The 20877-nt window shown below is 35.1% G+C and overlaps 2 protein-coding genes across 2 annotated transcripts; both read left to right on the forward strand.

The window, feature by feature from the left end:
* Positions 1-3889: 3889 nt before the first annotated feature.
* LOC103337100 (uncharacterized) lies at positions 3890-9202 on the forward strand. The gene is made up of 9 exons (XM_089041966.1): positions 3890-4225; positions 4800-4866; positions 5049-5766; positions 6501-6883; positions 7451-7551; positions 7629-7687; positions 8515-8654; positions 8788-8954; positions 9066-9202. The coding sequence occupies exons 4-9, from the start codon at positions 6810-6812 to the stop codon at positions 9200-9202; spliced, it is 678 nt and encodes a 225-aa protein (XP_088898092.1). The 5' UTR covers positions 3890-4225; positions 4800-4866; positions 5049-5766; positions 6501-6809.
* Positions 9203-16078: 6876 nt separating this feature from the next.
* Positions 16079-19192, forward strand: LOC103337103 (ATP-dependent caseinolytic (Clp) protease/crotonase family protein). Its single transcript, XM_008240255.2, has 8 exons — positions 16079-16456; positions 16561-16730; positions 16964-17038; positions 17685-17775; positions 17884-17935; positions 18235-18338; positions 18425-18501; positions 18850-19192. The coding sequence occupies exons 1-8, from the start codon at positions 16288-16290 to the stop codon at positions 19024-19026; spliced, it is 915 nt and encodes a 304-aa protein (XP_008238477.2). The 5' UTR covers positions 16079-16287; the 3' UTR covers positions 19027-19192.
* Positions 19193-20877: the final 1685 nt, after the last annotated feature.

Here is a 20877-nt window from a genome sequence, read left to right on the forward strand (position 1 = left end):
GTTTAAATTTGAGGATATGATTTGAGGGTTTATAGTCGACCTAGGATCCTAGGCTTTGTATTATTTCGAGGATGACAACGTTTTGGACTTACCAATTCCAAATTCCTAGTTGAAGTTGTAGATGCCCTACTTTGAGCAACATCATCAGTTGGTTCTTATTTATTGCTTACTCCACTTCTTTGAAAAGTGTTGATGTTCTTTGCTTGCCTTCTTGGGGGCCTCCTTCTGTACTCAGGATCATCATACAAAGAGAATTATTTTTTACGTTAACTGGTCATTGTAGTAAATGGTCACATACAAACTAGGGAGTAATTCATCATACTTCTTATCAAATTAGTTTTATATCCAAAATGTAACTGAGCATAAAGTAAGGGAAAAAAAAACAAAGCTTTAATGTTACAGGCATCAGAGTTAGCACTCCTCAAGCCAATGATGATCATGAAAGATTGGTTCATATCTAGATAAGAATACGTTAGACTCAAGACATTTTCGCTTTGTTTGAGAACTGTGGCATGGATCATGATGAACCAACACTTTAAGACCATCATTAACTGCATGCACACTATCCTAAATATATATGGTTCAAAGTGTAATATACAATCGTGTATGTGCAGACATGTATAACTCGTTAATGTTTATTTCACAATTAATACCTTTTCTAGTAAATCAAGGATTCGATAACAACTCAATGAAGTCTGATCTTGAACCAAAAATTTCTCTTTGAACTTTCTTCCATTCATGTTGTAGGTGTTGAATCTCTTATTTGGCCTCCCCTCCATGTGTAGAAAGTCTCGTTTAAATTAAGCTCTCCGACGACAATAGTATACACAAGATATGTATTTGTGCTTCTGGTCTAAGAAGCTATGGATATGAGATGGAGGAGAAGACTATAATGAAAGTGGGAAAAAGCTTGAGAATTCTATATAGGGGCTTAAATGCATATATATAGGGATGAAACCAATTCTGGAACTTCTGAGTGCCAAAATCTAAACAGTGATGTCAAAATCACTACCCTATCAAAAGTGAATCCAACCATATATACTCAAGATTTTGAGGTTAGATCTCGTTGGCCCCTTCTTGACAAGAAATTATAGAATGATACGATATCACCATGTTAGCTTGTGATACTCCCTTTCAAAATTTTGACATATCTAAGTTTTTACGAGCTGAATTTAACCCTTATTTTAATCTTAATCTTAAAATTTGGAAAACTTGAAAAAAAGAAAAAAAGCCGAGCAATCACCTCCCTAAATGACAATGCCCCAGCCCAACTGCCTGCCATGGAAATCTATCAGAAGATTTTAGACTTCTTGACCTTCGAAACTGTATGTTCTTGGCCTTGCAAGACCATAAAGGGTTTAGTAAATCCCTTAGAAACATAAACTCACCTCCTTCTAGATCCTCAATATATGTCGTTGAACCCTAAACTGAGAGAGAGGCCAATGTGTAATTATTAGGTCTGTTAGATTCTCAAGCATCCTTTTCACGTTTAAAGTTGTATTGTGAAATTGAGGTGAAGAAATATGAAATTTGGGAATAAACAAAGATGAGCGACATCGATGGCAGACAGTGAGGGTGGAGGGCATTGTCAGCGAGGAAGGTGGTTGTTAATTAGGGCTGCTCCTTTTTCCTTTTCTTTTTCCAGTTCTTTTATGTTTTAAGGTGAAAATGTAAAAATAAAGTTTTAAATCCAGTTGTATAAAGAGTTTGATTTTTTATTATAATAATATAACTGTTGATGGCAAGTTTTGGATGGGAGTATCACGAGGTGATGTGGTGATACCATAACATTTTATAATTTCTCCTTTTTAACACGAGCAGTAACCACTTTCCTTATGTTTCTTCAACACACATGTAAACTAAGACAAACAAAGTGTACGAGAAGTTGTAAGTATGACAAAAATAATCGGATTAGGGGGGACTGTACTTATTTACACGGTCCATGTATTCAACTTCGATACTTAATGATATCGCTTTTGATATGTTGTTCATGCATCTTGGTTTTTACCTAACTTGTAGAATCTAATTGGTTGCCATCTACATTGAAATTTATATGAAAAGTATTGGGTAAAAAGGAAAAGAGTTAGTTGTTCCTACCACAAATCTCTTGGACCCCTATAGTCTAAGAAATCAGAACTGTTACTATTTATATGAATCTTATATGGAAAGTGTATTAGTAAAATGAGAAAAGATAGAATGACATTGTGTTTTATAAAATGTTTGTGCATCTTGATTACATACCATTTATAGTCATGTTTATATGGGAATTATTCGGTAAAAGGGAAAATAATCAGTTGTAGAATATAAGTTGGTTAACATTTATATTTAATTTCTATTTATGCGTCATCTTGGTTTTGCCTAATATGCACAACCCAAATTGGTTACCATTTATATAGTGAATTTTATACAGAAAATATTACTGGGAAAATAATTTGGTGTACCTACCACTCACCATTTAAATGTAAAATTATAAGGAAAGTATTAGGTAAATTAGAAACCATAGAATCACTTCGTCTTTTTTTTAGGATCTTTTCTATTAAAAAGCGCGATAATATCCTAACTCACACACACCTAAAAACCTATTATGGCGTTCAATATTGGGTAATGACATTGCTTTTGATTTAGTTTTTCTCTAGAATCTAAATTTGTTACCGTTTACATCGAAATTTATATGGAAAGCACTGGGTAAAAGGAAAAAGGGTTGGTTGTTCCTACCATTTACTATTTATATGAAAATATTGTATGGAGAGTATTGGTAAATTGGAAAGGATAGAATGACTGCCTCAATGACATTGTGTTTTATGAAATGTTCATGCATCTTGATTTCTTTCGTAGCTTGCATACCATTTATAGTGAATTTTATTGAATTTGCCAATTGGGTCTACTCTTGTAAAAAAAGGTCTTGACTTGCAGGCTAGTAGTATCAGATTCGAACTTCCATGTCACCTTGACAGTATGTGTGTGAGAAAATCATCCTCCTCTTTCTAACTTTGGCAACAACAAAAAAATTTATATTGAATTTCTTTTTGAAGTGAAACATTTCTATGGAAAGTATTGGTAAGAAAAGATAGAATGACAAAGTATCACCTTCAATATTGTGCCTTAAATGACATTGCAGTTTATGAGATTCTCATGCATCCTTGTTATGCCCTAACCTGGAGAGTTAAACTAGGTACCATTTATAGTGAATGGATAAAACGGAAAATAATTTGGCATACCTACTGCTCACCATTTCTATGGAATTCTATAATAATTTGGCTTTCTCTCCTAAACTTTCCTAACCTTTCAATCGTGGCTATTCATTTCAAACAGAGATAGAAAGGGGGAGTTACCCAGATTGAGATTATTCAAGGAGCAATATGGACGATTGATGCGATAATTCTCGTATGATGAATAATTACTATAGTTTGAACAAAAATACATTTATAAAGTGTAGCATTTATAGTGAATTTTGTCTGGAAAATAGTTGGTAAGGAATAAATTTTGTAGTGCTCAATCATCATTGGCCCGTTTAGCTAGATGTGAGCTAGACTAGACTCAAGTCCACTCAAACTCAGAAGCCTTGAAAAGACTGAGCAAAATTTCATAGTGAGGGTGTCATGTACGTACCACTTATGCAAATATTCATATTAGTCACATGATGATTTCATTACATTTAATGAAGAATTATTCAGATGAATCTTATAGTTAATATAAAAGTCGATGTCTATAGTTGATATATGTCACCTCACATACAACGATCCAAACCAATTGTTTTTGGTTTTCTTGTTCTTGGGCTTGAATTGGCGGGAAGTAGGCACGACCACCGTCACCTCCGGGCCCACCACGCAGATTCAAAACCGAGAGAGAGAGAGAGAGAGAGAGAGAGAGAGACTTGACTCATCAGCTGAAATTAACTACTCAAATTGAATGCTCTCAACGAAATTAACCATTCGCTTACCTTTGTACTTATACTTCACATTATTTGCTTTTCAAGTTATGAAAACCTCTTCAATTCTTCAGAATCATTCAAAGTTCAAACTCTTAAATTCAAGCAATACCCATTCAGAATTACACTCTCTTTCCTTCTTAACCCATTTCACATATACAATAAGCGAATGGTTGGTTTTATGTGTAACATAGCTGAAAAAAAAGAAGAATTTGAAGAACAAGCAGGTGGGAAGAGAGATAATGGAGATTCTTGGGCACGCTCGGCTGTTCATGCCCAACACAGGCGCTCTAAGAGGTGCGGTTTTTCAATACTCAAATCAATGTTGTTATTATTGTTAAAGTGCATCTTTTGTTTTTCTATGAGGTGGATATTTGCATTTCTATCTCCTTCATTTCATGGTTGGTTATGGATTTTTGCATGTTGTATTATGATATGATGATATAATCTGTTAGGTTAGTATCTATTTTTTTTGGCTTTAAAGTTTCTAGTTGAATTTTTTTCCTTTTTCTAAATCCTATTGTTTCTGTAACTTTATTGCAAGGAAATGTATTTTCTTTACATGCTGCATCAGGTAAAGAAAATTCCACTCCAAGGGGCTTGACTGTTTGAGTTCTTTAGGCATCCTTAATTTGTTTTTCAAGTTTTAATTTGTGTTTTGTGATTTAGAACAGTGTGATCATAGATGTGTGTGTAATAGGAAGAAAACAATTTGTGAGTAGTGACCATCAAAAGACTTGGGTGAGTGTTTTGCAGTGATTGAGTCAAACAGATTGATCATTTTATTTCCTCATACATGTTGGAATCTTCATGTTTCAGTCTGTTTCGGTTTCATTTTTGAAATTTATGTGGTTCTTCTTTTTCCTTCCAGTGCTTCTGACAGGAACTTAAATGTTCCAAGAAGTTGAGTTTCTGCGAAGGACCAAAATGAAATGCAGGTGAGACCACTTAACCAGTTGAAGAAATAATAATTGTCTCCTGCTATATTGGTATGGTTTCTCCCATATTGGTATGTTCAAACTTGAAAATGTACAAATTTATAGGTGACTGCAGATTGAATCTTATTTCTAATCATGGATTTAAACAAAGATGCTTACTGTTTTCTTCATGAATTTAACAGGTTTCATCACCTTCAACAAGTGCGTCTAGGGGTCAAAGTCCTTGGCATGACAATCCTGTTTATATTAACAAGAATACGCCATCAAACCACAGAGTCTCTTTGGAAAAAGATGTAAGAAATGGAATTCAATCTCTGTCTCTTTTGAAATTGTGTTTTAATAAATCTTTCTATAGCATGAGGTGTGGCTGAGATTAATATGATTGTAGTATGCTTTTCACAGTTAACTTATCTTTTATTAGAAATTTGTTGCGAGCATTGGGTAGTTAAAGACTAGATATTCCAAACATTTCAAGTAATACAGCTTCCGTCCTTTTCTCTTTCTTTCTGGTGGTAGGGGAGTCTGGGGAAGATTGACTTAAGGAAAAATGTGTAAGGTTCCTCCAAAGTTCCTATGTATAGAACATGTGTATGAATCTGAATCCACTATTATTTTACTTTTTTGGGTTTCCAAACTATAGGCACGCCATGTCTACAAAAGCGGATGGAATGCATGACTTGGTCAGGGGTGCCAAATCTCTAACCATTATACCTGTTGGTTTTCCATGTAATTTATGACACCAGCATAATATGGCTTACCCAAAACTGTATACACTTTTGCAGATCAAACAGGCTGCAGTTGCGTTTGCAGCAAGAGAAATCAATGCGCAATATGCTTGAGAGGGCAATGGGCCGAGCATCAAGTACTCTATCACCTGGACATTGGCATTTCTCTGTCCAGGTAGTTACTAACCTTTTCTTACTCTACTTTAAAGAGCTGTTGCAGAATTATCCAGTAGTTTACGTATTAACTTAGGCATCAATGTCGTACCTTCATGTTTCAGCTGATCTAGTGTGGAAATGATGATAACATGCAACATTTAACACACACTTCGTCAACGATATGTAAAGAACTGCATTGAATACAGTATGAATTATTAGCTAGCACATAAGCCTTTGGTGTATAGCTGTAAATCCTTAATCCATGTTTTTTTTTGTTTTTTTGTTTTCCATATTTCAACTTAAATACATATCTCCATGGCCCAATCAAATTACTCTTAAAGTTTGGACTGTTGAGCTAAACAGAGCAGTCTTCTACCAATGCAAATGAACCTTTTCCTGTGGCTGCACCTGAACCTTTTCATCAATTATTTAATTGCCTTCTTTTTTCTGAGTGCCTAGAACTGTATTATGTTAGCAAATTCCAATTTCACTGTGTAGAATATGAATTGTCAACTGTACTCTGAAACATACATTCATATATATATGTGTGTGTGTGTGTGTGCTTGTGTGTGTGCCTGTTTATATATGCATATGATTCTTTTTTTCTTTTTTCCAATTTGCTATATCTACTTATTGATATCACATTCCACTTATTAGCAGCGATTCTTTGAATATGGAATTAGGGACTGCAAATTGTTTTATTTCTTTTTGTTTAGAAAAAGGAATTGATGTCTGAAATTGAATTACTTGAAGAAGTTGCAAACCGCAAGCAGCATGTTCTCTCTCTCTATAGGAGTATTTTTTAGCATTGCATTAGCAGGCCACCTTCTGAGCAGAACTCAGGTGTGGCTTCCCCTGCCCATATGAAGAATGGATCCAGGAAACATCTAGCAAGTTATCTGAGGAAATGGTCAGATGCATGGCTGTTGTTTATTGTTGGTTTTGCAATGCAGCATCTGTGAACATCGGAAAAAATAAATCACCTTTGTTGTCGAGGTCATCAACTAATGTTATCAACCTTGACATGGTGCTGGAGATGCCCCAGACTGGTCTGGTAAATCAATGGTAGAAATAACTTGGATATCTACTAATAAGAGCAAGCTTCCTCATGCTTCTTTTGTCATCAATAACTACAGGTTGGCTTTTTACATTTAATCTAATCACCCAAAAAATTAACTCTACAATAGTAGAAGTAAAAGAAGGGTATGTCCTTTGCCTTGAGTCACTGTGAATTTAACTGGAACAAGTTTGATTTCAATTATATAGACCCTGTGTGTGTCAACTGCACTAAATTCAGGTTGTTGGTAAGAAAAGGTTAAGGGCACACCACTGATTAGCATGGCCAATAAAAACCTCTATTTTTTGTCTTTAGAGATCGCCCCCGCTGATGCTTATCTAAATTATAACCTTTTTGTTTCTATTTAATCTGTGCAATAACATTCTAATATCCAATATGGTGATGGAGCACAATAGTGCCCAACGCATAAATCTTAGAGCTATATGATTAAACAACAAATCCATAATTTTTGGATCCTAATATGGTTGACGGGGTGATGACTTGTACACTTATTAATTTTCTGTATGTGGGGCACATAGTTTAAGATACACATAAATGCAGCTAACACACTTGCACTGGATCTCCTCTTATGTTTTAATGTCATCAGGAGTGCTGACTAGAGATATACTTCATATTTCAATTTCAGAATCTTGGTTAAACCAACTGGAGAGGGTGAATGTCACTCTGATGGAATTGCATGCCCAAATTGCATTTTGGATCAACACGAACAATGCTCTTGTTGTGCATGTAAAAGTCTCTTGACCAACCATTGGTTTTCTCTCATTGATTTGTAAGTCTCTCAAAATTTCCTTACCCTTGTGCAGGCATATTTAGCTATGGAATTCCCCACAGCTCTCTAAGAAAGCTGGCCTTGTTCCACAAGGTAATTCACTTATTTGCTAGTACAATGGGTTTTGCTGGCAGCTTAAGAAGACTTGTGCATCTCATTACAAATGAATGCTTTCTCTTGAAGTCCTGTCCACCAAGCGTCATTTCGGTATTTTTTTTCTTCCTGAAAGGTGGATTAATACATTCATTGGTTCATCCCATTTTAAAATTAAAAGTCAGTTGGCTTGATCTTTGGTTCCTTCTTTTATATTCAAGTCTATTGCTCTTGCCTTTCAAGACATGGACTAGAAGATCCCCATTAAAGACAATCAGAATATTATCTTACCCTTTTTGGCCATTAAGTAAAATGCTCAAATACCTTTTCATTTTCTATTGTCAATGTTTGAGAAGTTATCTAGATATTTGGTTTTCATGCCCCAAAAAAATGGTTGAATCTAAAATAAGTGGAGCAAGAAAAAAGAACCAATGCTTTGGTTTATCTGTGTATTCTAAATTTGGAAAGAAAAAGAAAAAAGATGATGAGCTTTTTGGTATAATACTATAATACAGGCTGCTTACAATATTGGGGGCCAAGTTATCAGTGCGAATGCCATAAAGCAATCCATATTTGGCTTCCAAACACCCTGAATTGGAAGGGTACTCACTACTCACCATACTCTCTCTGATCATGCAACAGGAATTGCTGACATCCATTGAATTATTTTGTTTATTTTATAATTTAAATGGTGTGGCAAATCATTTGAGGTCTTCTTATGAATGACAACATGAACAGTGAATTTTCGTTTCTTTTTTGCTATCTTTAATATGAATAAGAAATACCATGTTTTAGAATACTCATTTGATCTACTTTTGTGTTTCCAGTGGCTTGAAACCCTCCTTTCAACTGCCTGGAGGAAAAAATTTGGTGAAGACAGGCAACTTCGCAATTCCAAGTTGGGTCTTCCAGTTTCTGAACCCTTGTTTGCTTTGCTCTTTGTACTGGAGCCTTTTCTGATCCTGCAGTAACCACTTTGCTTTTATTGGTCCTGTTTTCACATTATATTGAAGATTTAATATATAATTGTCTAATGAATGTTAGGTTCTTATTTTCAGTCTTTTTCCCTAATGCAACACATGTTTATTGGTCAATTACAGTGCTTTGGCACATGATTTTCCCTTGAAATTTCTGTTCATAACTTATCTTTTTCTGCCTTATATATCTCAGTGTTTAAAGAAATCTGGTACTGCTGCGGAAAACTACTTAAAAAACAGAATAATTTTTTTTTATAATCAAAAGCATCAACTTTTACTACGGAATTATTGTAAATCATTCTTCTAAAAACACACTCTGATCAGTGATATACTGCTACCACTATATTGCTAACGGCATTAACGTTTGCTTGTCAATAACTTGTAGCTAAAAGTATACACAGCCTCAAATGTTAGAGATGAACTTGAAGAGGCAAAGAAGGAGTTTATTAAAGCAAATGTAGTGGTAAAGAAGTCGAGGAAAGTTTTTCTGACAAAGATACTTGAAAGGTTTGCAAGAGAAGTGTCTTTTGGCCCCTAGGATCTTCTCAAATGGGTCACTGAGAATGCTGATAAGAAGCTTAATGATTCAATACATAAATGCTAATTTCAATCTAACAAGCTTACCATTACTTGCAGCTGTTGTATAATTCAAGTTTCGCACCTTATTTGTTCATTAATAAGGTTGCTTGGTTTATGCAGTAAACCGTAATTGTTTACCTGAAATGAAATCCGATTACATGAAATGAAATTAAGAATTTAATTGGAAGAACAATGAAATGAATCAGATAAAATACATGAAAATTTCAATGTGGAAACCCTAAACTCCACGTCATCATCATCATCAGCTAGGACTGGGACTAGGACTAGGCAGGCAAGGAGAACCGACACAGAGGGCAGAAGTGGCTTTTCTCCAACCACTCCACGATGCAAGCCTCGTGGTAAACATGCGAACATGGCAGACCACGACCTTCCGAACCCACCGCAATCTCCGCTATACAAACCGAACAACAAACCCCAGCCGTTTCCACTCTCACCCTCTCCAGCTTCTCAATTGCGGATTTACTCGCCGGTACAAACGCGGGCTGCACTTCATCATCCGCCGCCACGTCCTCAACGATCGCATCAATCTTGATGCACGCCTCCATATGCACACGTAACCCCCGGCCGCCGCTGCTACACACTCTCCCAACAAGACTCCGTGAGGCATCATGGACTATAGTAGCAGCGACGCACCGAAGGTCCTGGGACGGGACGTGTATAGACTTGGATAGCTCGTTGGATATGGTAGCCAAAATCGATGACGTGGATCTGTCGTCCATTAGTAGGTCAATCTCGAGTTTGTCGTGGTAATCGAAGCTCTCGGTGGGTTGGCCCATGTGATCGTCTTCTAACATCATTACTTTGTAATGGTCTTCCAAATCCTCATCGTCCTCTAAATTTGAGGGCAATACAATTTGTGTGACAGTGGCATTGATGTCTAGCCACAATTGAGATTTCATGGCGGTTTCGGGTAATTCGGAGACTTCGAGGATACGCGTGGCGTAATAGGGATCGCCCAACATCTCCCAATACTCATCGGCCATAACAACAAGAAGAGCAGCAAACTCTCAAGAAAAATGGAACAAGGAAGAATGCGGGTTGAAAGGAGACGGTGAGACTTAAAGTGAGGCGCTTGAGAGTAGAAATGAGAAATGCACGGCTAGCTATTAGGATATACATACACTAGTTTCCCAGTAAGATTAGGATTTTAGGGTTGTTGCTTGACAATCAAGTCACGCGGGTTCTACTTTTCTAATTAATTATGTTTTTTTAATATATTTTTCTATTAGTTTTTATTTAAACTGAAACTCAGGATTCCTTTTTTTTAAATTTGTTGGAATTTAAACTCAAAATTCAGAGATGTATTTTCAGATTCAGTTATGATTTTGTACAGCTGTTCCCGCATATCCCTCCATCTTACTTTAAGCGTTTTAAGTAGGAGTGATTGTTGTTCAATGATCCCAAGGAAGAGCAACACGACGATTTGGGCCCTAAAAAGGGTAGATAGAGTTTCATTTAGAGTTCCGATTAAATCTAAAATGGTATCCCAATGATTGAGCCTCTAAAATACAAAATGATTGTATGGGGCCATTGGTTAGGGCTCAAAATACGGAGCAAATAAGCTCCAACCTTGTTTCGTGTAGGGCCCATTGGGTTTCAGGGGCTTCAACCACGCCCAAATATTTAGGCATTTAGTTGCAGTGCTCCGTTGGGCTAAAGCAATTTGGATTGATCTCTTTTTTTTGGGCTCCATTGGGGATGAGTTTTTGGCATGGGTTGGTCAGCCCAAAGGTGGTGCAGTTTGATTTACAATCCTCATTGGGCTTGCCCGGTAACATAATGACTGAACCTTTTTTTTATCCTTATTAGATTTTTTTTTTCTACTAAATTTTGAATAACATTTTGGAATTTTAAAAGAAGCAAAATGGACTTAGTTTTTAAATTTCGTAGATTATTTTTTTTCTTTTTGAAAAGCTAAATTTTGTCTAAAACCTAAAAAACCTACATTTAAGTTTAGTATGACCTCAAGTCAACAACTTATTCAGTACCCCGCCCTACTAAAAGTTGTTGATATTATTTCAGCAATGTCCTCCTGGATTGTGCATAAATTTTCAGCAAAACTCCACTACATCATTTTAAAATTCAAATGCCAATATTAATCATAGATATTTTCCCACTAGAATAGATTATAAGAGTTCAGGGGTCGGTGTTTGGGTGCTTTGATTCTTGTGTTTTCTTACTAAGGGTGAGGGTAACTTAGAATAATCTGGTGTGTGGAAGCCTCCAGATGTTACATATTGTGGTTCAATAATTTTTTACATCCTCACATAACAAATGGGCAAATCAGGCTCTGATACCATGAGTAAATTAAGGTTACAATCCCAAAACTAATTGGCAATGAAAGAAGCGAGTCAACTCCTTATAACCTTCTAATGTGAAACAATTGTTCCCATTTACACATATAGATTTTCAGTTAACTTGACAGATGATTAACATAATGAAAGAAGAGTGTATTGCATGATTGTTCTTATCGTGTTGAGGTCACAATCCTTTAGTCCTTTGGATAATGTACTTGAATACCAAGGTTTTCGAAATTCATGTGACCGAATGGGTGATAAAATGCGTCAAGAAAGATGTCGAGGAGCCCGATTCTTTGTCCCTCCGAACTTCATCGACGTGGGGACTTAGAAGTCTTGAAGCTCTCTTATTCCATCTTTCAAATCTCGCCCTGCTATTGTCATTCCTCAGACATTGATGGCACATTAAGGGCAGTTCCTCTTCTTTAACAAGCTGTTAAATCAAAAATCAGAAAAAATTACTCAAATCATACGAGCTTTTGCCACATAAACAATCATACCCAACTTTCACTTTCTATAAATTAATCTCTTGAGATATATATAATTTACCATATCATTACCTTCAGATCTTTGTCTGCGCTCAATTTTCCAACCATGGAGCCTTTGTGCTAAAGAAGATGGACGTATTCTATGCGCAATACTTGCATAGACACTCGTCCTCCGGAATTGACTGTAGCCATCCACAAACACGCAATATAGTGAAGCACCCAAATAACTTTCATACATGCATTATGCATATGCTTTAAGAAAGAGAATATGAGGGGATAAAAACTTATAGATGCACGTCTCAAGCAAGTTTAGAAAAAAGAGCACGTCATGTAGTATACACTATACCTTCACATTTTCTGGTAAATCATAGATTCGATAATATCTCAAGCAAGTTTCTTGTACCACAAATTTCTGTTTAGGCTTTCTTCCATTCATGTTGTAGCAGCCGACTGTTTCCTTCATGCGTGCACAAATTCAGACTCTTTCTAGCCAACTCTCCTGCTACAATGATAAACTTAATTTAATTAGAGAAGCAATAAGAACAGCCAATTTCTAAATAAAATTATTTGAAAACTACATCAATTAAATGGATATCAAAATATGAAAATAATTATGTTTTAAATCATAAATTTGTGAAAATAGGCTTCAAGATCAGCTGATTGAAAAATGCTAAAAAGAATATAAATCAAGAAAAAACTAAATAAAATAGGGAATTTTCCTAAGGTTCTTATTGGAGTTTAGATTTCAAAATGAAACTGAAAAAGAAAAAAATTACCCAAAATATATTTTGAGAAGTTTGTCACTTTAGATTCGGGAAATGTTTGTTCGTATAGTTCTTCTTTGGAACGCGTCTAATTGAAAACAAACACTAATTAATCCTCAAATGCCTTCACAAAATGAAATCCTAAGATATGAATTTGTATGAGAGTGATCCTTAAAAGAAAAAAAAAAAAAAATCATGCTCAAGTGTTATAGTAGGTCAATGGTACCTGAGGAGGCGCTGAAGCAACTAACAAAGTTGTTGAAAACAATGTGTTTCACAAATTGTCTGAGACCACCGTATTTAAAGAACAATTATTTGATTAACTGGTAAACCGAAATAACCTGTAATATAAAAAATAAGTTAATAACAACAAAGAATGATTAGAATGCATGAATCTAATTTAAAATTGTCAAATCTCCTAATGGGAATTCATTTGCACCAAAGATTAATTTGTATGCATGAATCTAATTCAAAATTGTCAAATCTCCTAATAGAAATCTATTCACAACAAAGAATGATTTGGATGCATGAATCTGATTTAAAATTGTAAATTTCATATTGGGGCATGCCTAAATTATTTTTCATTAATGTTCTATTCTAAGATAGTTTGAATTTGTTTTAATTTCCATATATACTAGCCCCTCACGCATGTGTCAATTGGTTTTCTTTTTTCTTTTTTCTTTTTTATTTTATTTTTAGAATTAGGAAAAGATAACATGGGTAGTTATGTTTCATAAAAGTAGGACCTATTATCTTAAATTTTTTAATATAAAAATGTAAATTCACCATATTATCCTCATTTAATTACTAATTTCAATTCTTAATGTTTGAATTAACCAATGTCATTTTTTGGTATTTTGAATGTTTCACCATTCTCCCGTGATTGGAATTAACATAATTTTTTTTATACAAGCGATATTCTACTTTAATCTAATTTAAATTACAAAGAGGGAAATTCGAACTCGGGTGTAGAGTTGGGAACACATCTGTTCTAACCAACTTGTCTAAGTCTAATTAATTAACATATTATAAGAATAACCAATTGCTACTATGATGTTATGATATAATTACTTTTTACAAGCAAGGAAATACAATAACCGCTAAGAATGTGGTAGTTTTTCTTTTTCTTTTTGTTTTTATTTTAAAGAAGATAAACATAACATTACAAACAGGAATCCCTAAAGACCTCATATCAAAACGCAACTTCAAAAACAACATATGATGGAAGAATAGAAAACCAATATGAGGAAAAATACTAGGGCCCGTTCGGTAATCTTTTATGAGAATATTTTGTGAAAATGAAAACGAGAAAAAGAATTTGCATTTTCAGAATTCAAAAATACGTCTGGTAGATTAATTGGAAAACATATTCAGAAAATAAAAATAGTGAAAACGTGTGTGGTAGGACAATTTAAGAATAATAATTTGTGAATAATTTTTCAAGTATATTTTTTGCTAATTTATGTCCTAATTTTTTTAATTATAATATTTTAAAGGCTAAAATTATTACCAACAATGAAAAATGTATACTTTGAGAATAATAATTTATAATTAAAAAATTCTAATTTTAGAAAAACCTAGATAATAAAATAATATTATCTTTAGTTTAAAATAAATATCAAATTGAATAATATATGATGGTTTTATCATAAATTTAATATACATTGATGTGGAAAAATAAAATAATGAAGTGGAATGAAAAAACTGAAAATTAGAAGAAAAAAAAATTACAAATGAAAAATTATCAGACCAACCAAAAAAAATGAAAACAGAAGGCAATTAGACCAATACATTGGGTAGAAAATAAAAACTGAAATGAAAACGATAATTTGGCGTTTTCGTTTTTGTACATGAGATTGAATTTGTTTTGAAAACAATTCCAGTGAAAATGAAAATGACATACTAAACGCGTTTTGGGTAGAAAATGAAAACGGGGCCTTGAAAACGTTACCAAATGACCCTTAGCATGTCTCATAGTCGCGAAAACATCAGCCACCAAATTAGCCTCTCGATAGATGTGAAGATAATTGAGAACATGAACTTGAGTAGCCGGCGTACGAGTATCCCGAAACAACGTCTAAATTCGCTAAGGACAGTCTTTGTGTAGTCGTAGCAGACATATGAGCCCATGTGAATCACCTTCAACAAGAATATTTTTTAAACCAAATCGTAGTGCGGTAGCAAGACCAAACTCTAGACCTGCTGCCTCAACCTCCAACACGAGGGCAGAGCCACCTTTAGGCCAGATGTGGCCCTGACCCCTCCAATGTTTTCTAAGTTTTCACCAATCAAGGCAATGTATTGTAAAATATTAAAACGATTTTGCATGTTTGAAGTTAATGGCCACCCTAATAAATTCATTTTTAGTAATAATGTGAAGTTATATTGGCTATTCTTTGCTGAATTTTATATCTTTCTCTTTTGGGTTTTAGTAAATACTGATTTCTTTAGTATAAAAAATAAAAATAAATAGCTATACTTGGATAGATTTAGTTGGCAAATCTTAATTTTTATCATAACTAACCAAATAGGTTTAAAAAAAAGTTGATATAACAATAATTAAAATGGCTTCAGAGCTTAATGTATTTCAAAATAAGTTTAATACATGTTAATTTTTCTTCTGCAATCTATATTTTTTCTCTTCATGCTCTAGATGTTTAGTACATGTTAATTTTTTGGCCCCCGAGAATTTGAATCCTAGTTCCGTTACTGCTCCAACACTGAATAATAACCCAAAGGAATAGAGCCAGCAAGTTTAACAACTCCCCAGTGATCACGAATAACAAACCCTGCATCAGCTTTACCTGTACTATGCACAGACGCATCAAAATTAAGGTATCCATCGAATAAAATAAATTAAGTAGAATTTTCAAGGATGTGGTGGTTATCTCCATCTCTCCACTTTCTCTTCCTTTCCTTTTTTATTCATTAAAACTAAAAATATGAAAAAAAAAATATCTTGACACCTATAAAAAAAAGAAAATAAAAAAGAAAATAAACGGACTGCGGGAGTGAGTTCGAGTCAGTTTGAATAAGGGTGAAATTGACCAATCGAGTATTTAGTCGGATTGGCCCATACTTTGTCCGTATGTATGAGTTTTTCCCGACTCTTTTCTAACTTTGGCAAAAACAAAAAGGTCAAATTGAAAGTCTGTTATTCATTGAAATGTTAGGTTTACGTGTGAAAAAATTGGGTTAAATCAAATCAAAGGCACTCAATTAAAAAATTATAAAAAAAAAAAAAAGAACGTAGACTTACTTGATTACGCTTGTATTGAAGTCCTCTCTCCTCCCAGGGCGCTCTATCTCTCTGTCACTCTTTCTCATAGTCACGCAGTAGCTGACTAGTCCGACTGAACTCCAACCGTCGACAAACCCCTCCAACAGCCGAGTCCGGCGCTGAGTTCCCTCCAATTGACGAACGTAAGATTTGTGTTACTCTGGAACCTCTTGAGCTTGAGCTTGTGAAAGAAAATGGTGGCTGCTTTGAGAGCCGTAAGCAGGTCACTGAGACATTACAAACCCAGAAGCTCTGCATTTCCAGAGAGTCAGCAATGGATTTACGTAGCTCGCCGCAGTCTAATTTTGGATCAAGCACCTTCTCACTCCGTCAGCCTTCACAGACTCTCTGACTCTGATTCAGGTAAATTTCAATTCCAAATTGCGTAAGAAGAAATGGGTTATATCTGTTTATGCCTATTTCTATGACCCACAAAGCAGAAACTGATTTGGTTGTTTTGGCAACAGGGATTGTTGAGGTTAGTTTGGAGAGGCCTGAGGTGAGAAATGCAATAGGGAAAGATATGCTGAGAGGGTTGCGGAATAGCTTTGAAGCTATCAGTAAGGACTCTTCTGCTAATGTTTTGATGATCCGCAGCAAAGTGCCCAAGGTATTCTGTGCTGGCGCGGATTTGAAGGTAGGAGTTTAATTATGTTTTTCATCGAATCAATGTTGTGTTTCGAATGAAATTTATATTGGATGTGCAAAGAACTCTTCAAATTTAATTTCTCTTAGTTATGCTTGTAACTCTTTTCTGTTAATTTTTTTTCCCTCTTTGATTTACTTAAGTTGTATTGAACTGTGGTCATATACACAGGAGAAGATAGTGCTCACTAGTCAAATTGTCCTTCCGTTTTAATTGATTGACAGGAACGCAAAATGATGAGTTCATCTGAAGTTCGAGATTTTGTCAATACGCTGCGTGCCACATTCTCGTTTTTAGAGGTTACCTTTTCTACAATTGCTTTGTATTAAAATCTCTTTGAGGATGATAATAATTGGAACATCTTTTGGAGTTGAGTAGTTGGTTTTGACATAGCTGGTACTTGGTATGCTCACCTGTCCCAGAGGGTAGCAGGTTTTCCTTCAATTTGCATTTTGGAGGTCGGAGAGCAGAGTTATAATTAAATCTGCCCAATAAGATTTTCAAGGTTTCTTGTTGGTTTTTGTGTAGTCAAATTGAATGCACAATGTGCTATTATAAAATGTGGAATTTGCACTGATCTGGTGTTGAAATCATGATAGTGAGCTTCTAATGATGAGATATGCTCATTCTTATGCCGAAAATGTTTCCGATTCTGTACAACACTCCAAAAATGCATTTGTTTTGGTATCATACGTACTATAATGGTGAACATCTAATATGCATACATGAGTGTTGTATAATGGTGGACATGTAATATTAACACTGTGCACATAGATAAAAATACATAGATACTCATGTCCAGGATATGTTGAGACTTCATTATATGTACTAATTTTACTCTATCATGCTGTTGGTGTCTAGTGTGGTATGTTCACTTCCATAAAAAGTCCTGGTTCCATTTTTCTGTTTGACACTTACCTGACATGCTTAAATTAATACAATTAGGTACTTTGTATTCCTACTATTGCTGTTATTGAAGGAGCAGCATTGGGCGGTGGACTTGAAATGGCTTTATCATGCGATCTCCGGATATGTGGTAATTCCATTTTATACTGATCGCATTTGTGCTCATTGAAATATCAAGCTACTTAAATGCATTATAATGCTTAGTCTGTGGTTTTTTCCCCCACCATATATGGCTTAGGAGAAGAAGCAGTGATGGGCTTGCCAGAAACAGGACTTGCTATAATTCCGGGGTATGTGCTAAATCTCAGTAATGAGTTCAAACTCCTCAAAGGACTGCGGATCACCTGCATCTTGTTTGACGAACCCAACCTCCTTTTTCGTTTCAACTTCTTATAAGAGAGTTTATAAGCAGACACTTGCTTATCCCATATAACAGATGGGAGGCTATTAATTCCCAGTCAAACTATTGATATCGTTTACTTCTTATTTTACTGTTTTTTTTTTTTTCAATTGTTTTTCTCTTCTTTCCCTTCTTTGTAATTATTCATGAAGTAACAGATCAACCTCTCTTGATTACGTCCATTCACAGGGCAGGTGGAACACAGCGACTTCCTAGAATTGTGGGAAAAGCATTAGCAAAGGAACTCATATTCACTGGCAGGAAGATTGGTGGCAGAGAAGCAATGTCGATTGGTATGTCTACTCCAAAGCTTTGATTTGGTCTTTTCTATTGTTTTTCTTTCTTATTTCTTCTGACACGAGATTGTACCTTACTGCAGGTCTGGTAAATTACTGTGTTCCTGCTGGTGAAGCTCATCTAAAGGCACTTGAAATTGCTCGCAATATAAATGAGAAAGTATGAAATTATTTGATCCACTAGAGCTTCACTGAGATTTTATTTTATTTCACTTTTCTATTTTCTAGTTGATGGGGGAAGGTTACTTGTAGTTGAGAGCAATCTAAAACTGAAATCTACACTCTAAAATCTCTATCAAAGTGGATGTCTATAGCTGAAACTTATTTATCATGTGAAAACTGAACAATTGCCTCTTTCGTTTTAATGACCAAATTATAATACGTGCATGGAAAAGAAAAATCCTGACTGTAGAAACTAAGATCAACTTGAAATTGTCATATTTGGCAAAGAAAGAAAAAATTTATAAGTAATGGTTGCAATCAAATTTATGAAATATAGTTTTAGCAGGGTCCCATAGCAGTAAGGATGGCAAAAAAAGCTATTGACGAGGGCCTGGAGGTACATAAGACCTCAGCTTTGGCACTAGAAGAAGAATGCTATGAACAAACCTTGAGCACAAATGATCGCTTGGAAGCCCTAGCAGCATTTGCTGAGAAGCGCAAGCCAAGGTATACTGGAGATTAAGATGATAAAATTGCAATAAATCTGTCTTGGATGAGTTTATTTGTGTTATGAAAATAAAGTTACTTGTCAGCAATGAGAAAAGGACTGGTTCATAGAGGCCCTAATTTTATTATGATCATAATTTACCATTATCTCTATATATGAATGAATTTAGAGGTCGATGAAATGTTTTTCATGGGTTTATGAGAAATTACTTGCATTCAGAATTATCGAACATGTTTATTAATGAGTCAATTAAATTCACTCTTCAAGTCCTTTCTTTTTTACATTCGATGACAAAGTGGTGAATCTCTTCACTGAAACTGTTCACAATGACAGAGGGTGGTTGTTTTCGATGCGAAAAGTTTGTGCTAGAATTCGACCCCTTTAAGTTTAAGCTTACTGGGGTTTCATGCTTGAAATCAATGGCAAAACTCATTTTAACCATCTAAGACCAACATTTCGTCGCATAAGACCTACAGCGACATATTGCTGCATCATATTCACATGGAAGAGAGCATGTATGGCAACAAAAAGTTTTGTTGCAAATTTTTTTATGCGATGAAAGTTAAGGATGTAACAACCTAAGGTCTCATCTAAAAGTGCTTGTTGAAGTTGACTTTTGGACTCTACACCTTAGGTAAGGCCACATGATCCTCCCCAACGATTTACCATCGAGCATGGATGGTGGCGCCTCTTCCCTCATCGTTAAGGAACTGTCATGATAGCCATGGCCCATGAGTCCCACATAGGCAATGTGCTCTGATACCATTTGTAACGACTCAAGCGTCATCCAAAAGTGCTAGCTGAAGGTCACTTTTGGATTCCTAGACCTTACTTAGGTACCCAGGCTCTCCCCAGTGCTTTATCGATATGGGATTCAGGGTATCACAATGGGGAACTTAGATTCTGTTGTACAACTAATATGGTGACACCCTCATTCAGTCCAAGGGATGAAAGCATCCCTACAAACTTGTCCCAAGACTTAGGCAATCGTCGTCTTTGTTAGAAGTGGAAGTTCGGAGTTGAAAATGACTTTTACGACGACAATGCTTCTTCACAAAAATATGATTTTTCTTGTGCTGTTGCAAAAGCTTTTGCTATTATTTTGTACAAACATTTCATACACTAGTCGACTGATAATTACTCTAGTAGAATCACTGGTAGTAGAAATTAGGTCTAACGTAGTATAGCACTAACATCATTCCCCAGAATAGGTCACAATTGTTGAAAAAACAATGTCGACGTCTCATCTGGTCCCAGAGCTTTTATAGAATGTATGACCAGTGCATCTTCTATTATCTAATCACTCTCTTATCAAATTAAATACAGTACTTAAAAAGATAAATTTTACATTGAAGGAAACTGAATAAATTCTGAATTGATAAACCTAATTTGTTAGTTTATGCCTACATATAAATAATTACGACTTTTTTTTTAATTATAAATGTTCGTGTATTCAATTGGCAAGTAGCTTTGTGTTAATCCTCTCACTCACAACATTACTGAAGGAGCCAACAAAAATGGTTTTTGGTATGCCAGATTGACAAAGATTGTCTAATTGATGGCATTTTCTATTGAAACGAAAAGAAAAAAGAAAGCAGAGTTGGCTAGAAAATTCAGAGTATTAGATTTTTAAAAATGAAAAAACTAAAACTTAGAGGGTTTTTAATCTAAACCTCCCCTCCCCAAAAAAATAAAATTGGTGTTTGCATTTTTTTGTTATGATGGACAAAGCATGACTGTAATTGAAAGACATGTTTGCTCGTCAATGCAGACGCCATTACAGATTCTGTATACCTTTTTACAATGAGGTTTATAGAAGAATTTCCTGCTGCAAGAATATGTTTTGCACCATCCTTTTTGTTGTCA

Source organism: Prunus mume, linkage group LG7 (assembly GCF_029339155.1).
Source record: "Prunus mume cultivar Tortuosa linkage group LG7, ASM2933915v1, whole genome shotgun sequence".
Lineage (NCBI taxonomy): Eukaryota > Viridiplantae > Streptophyta > Magnoliopsida > Rosales > Rosaceae > Prunus > Prunus mume.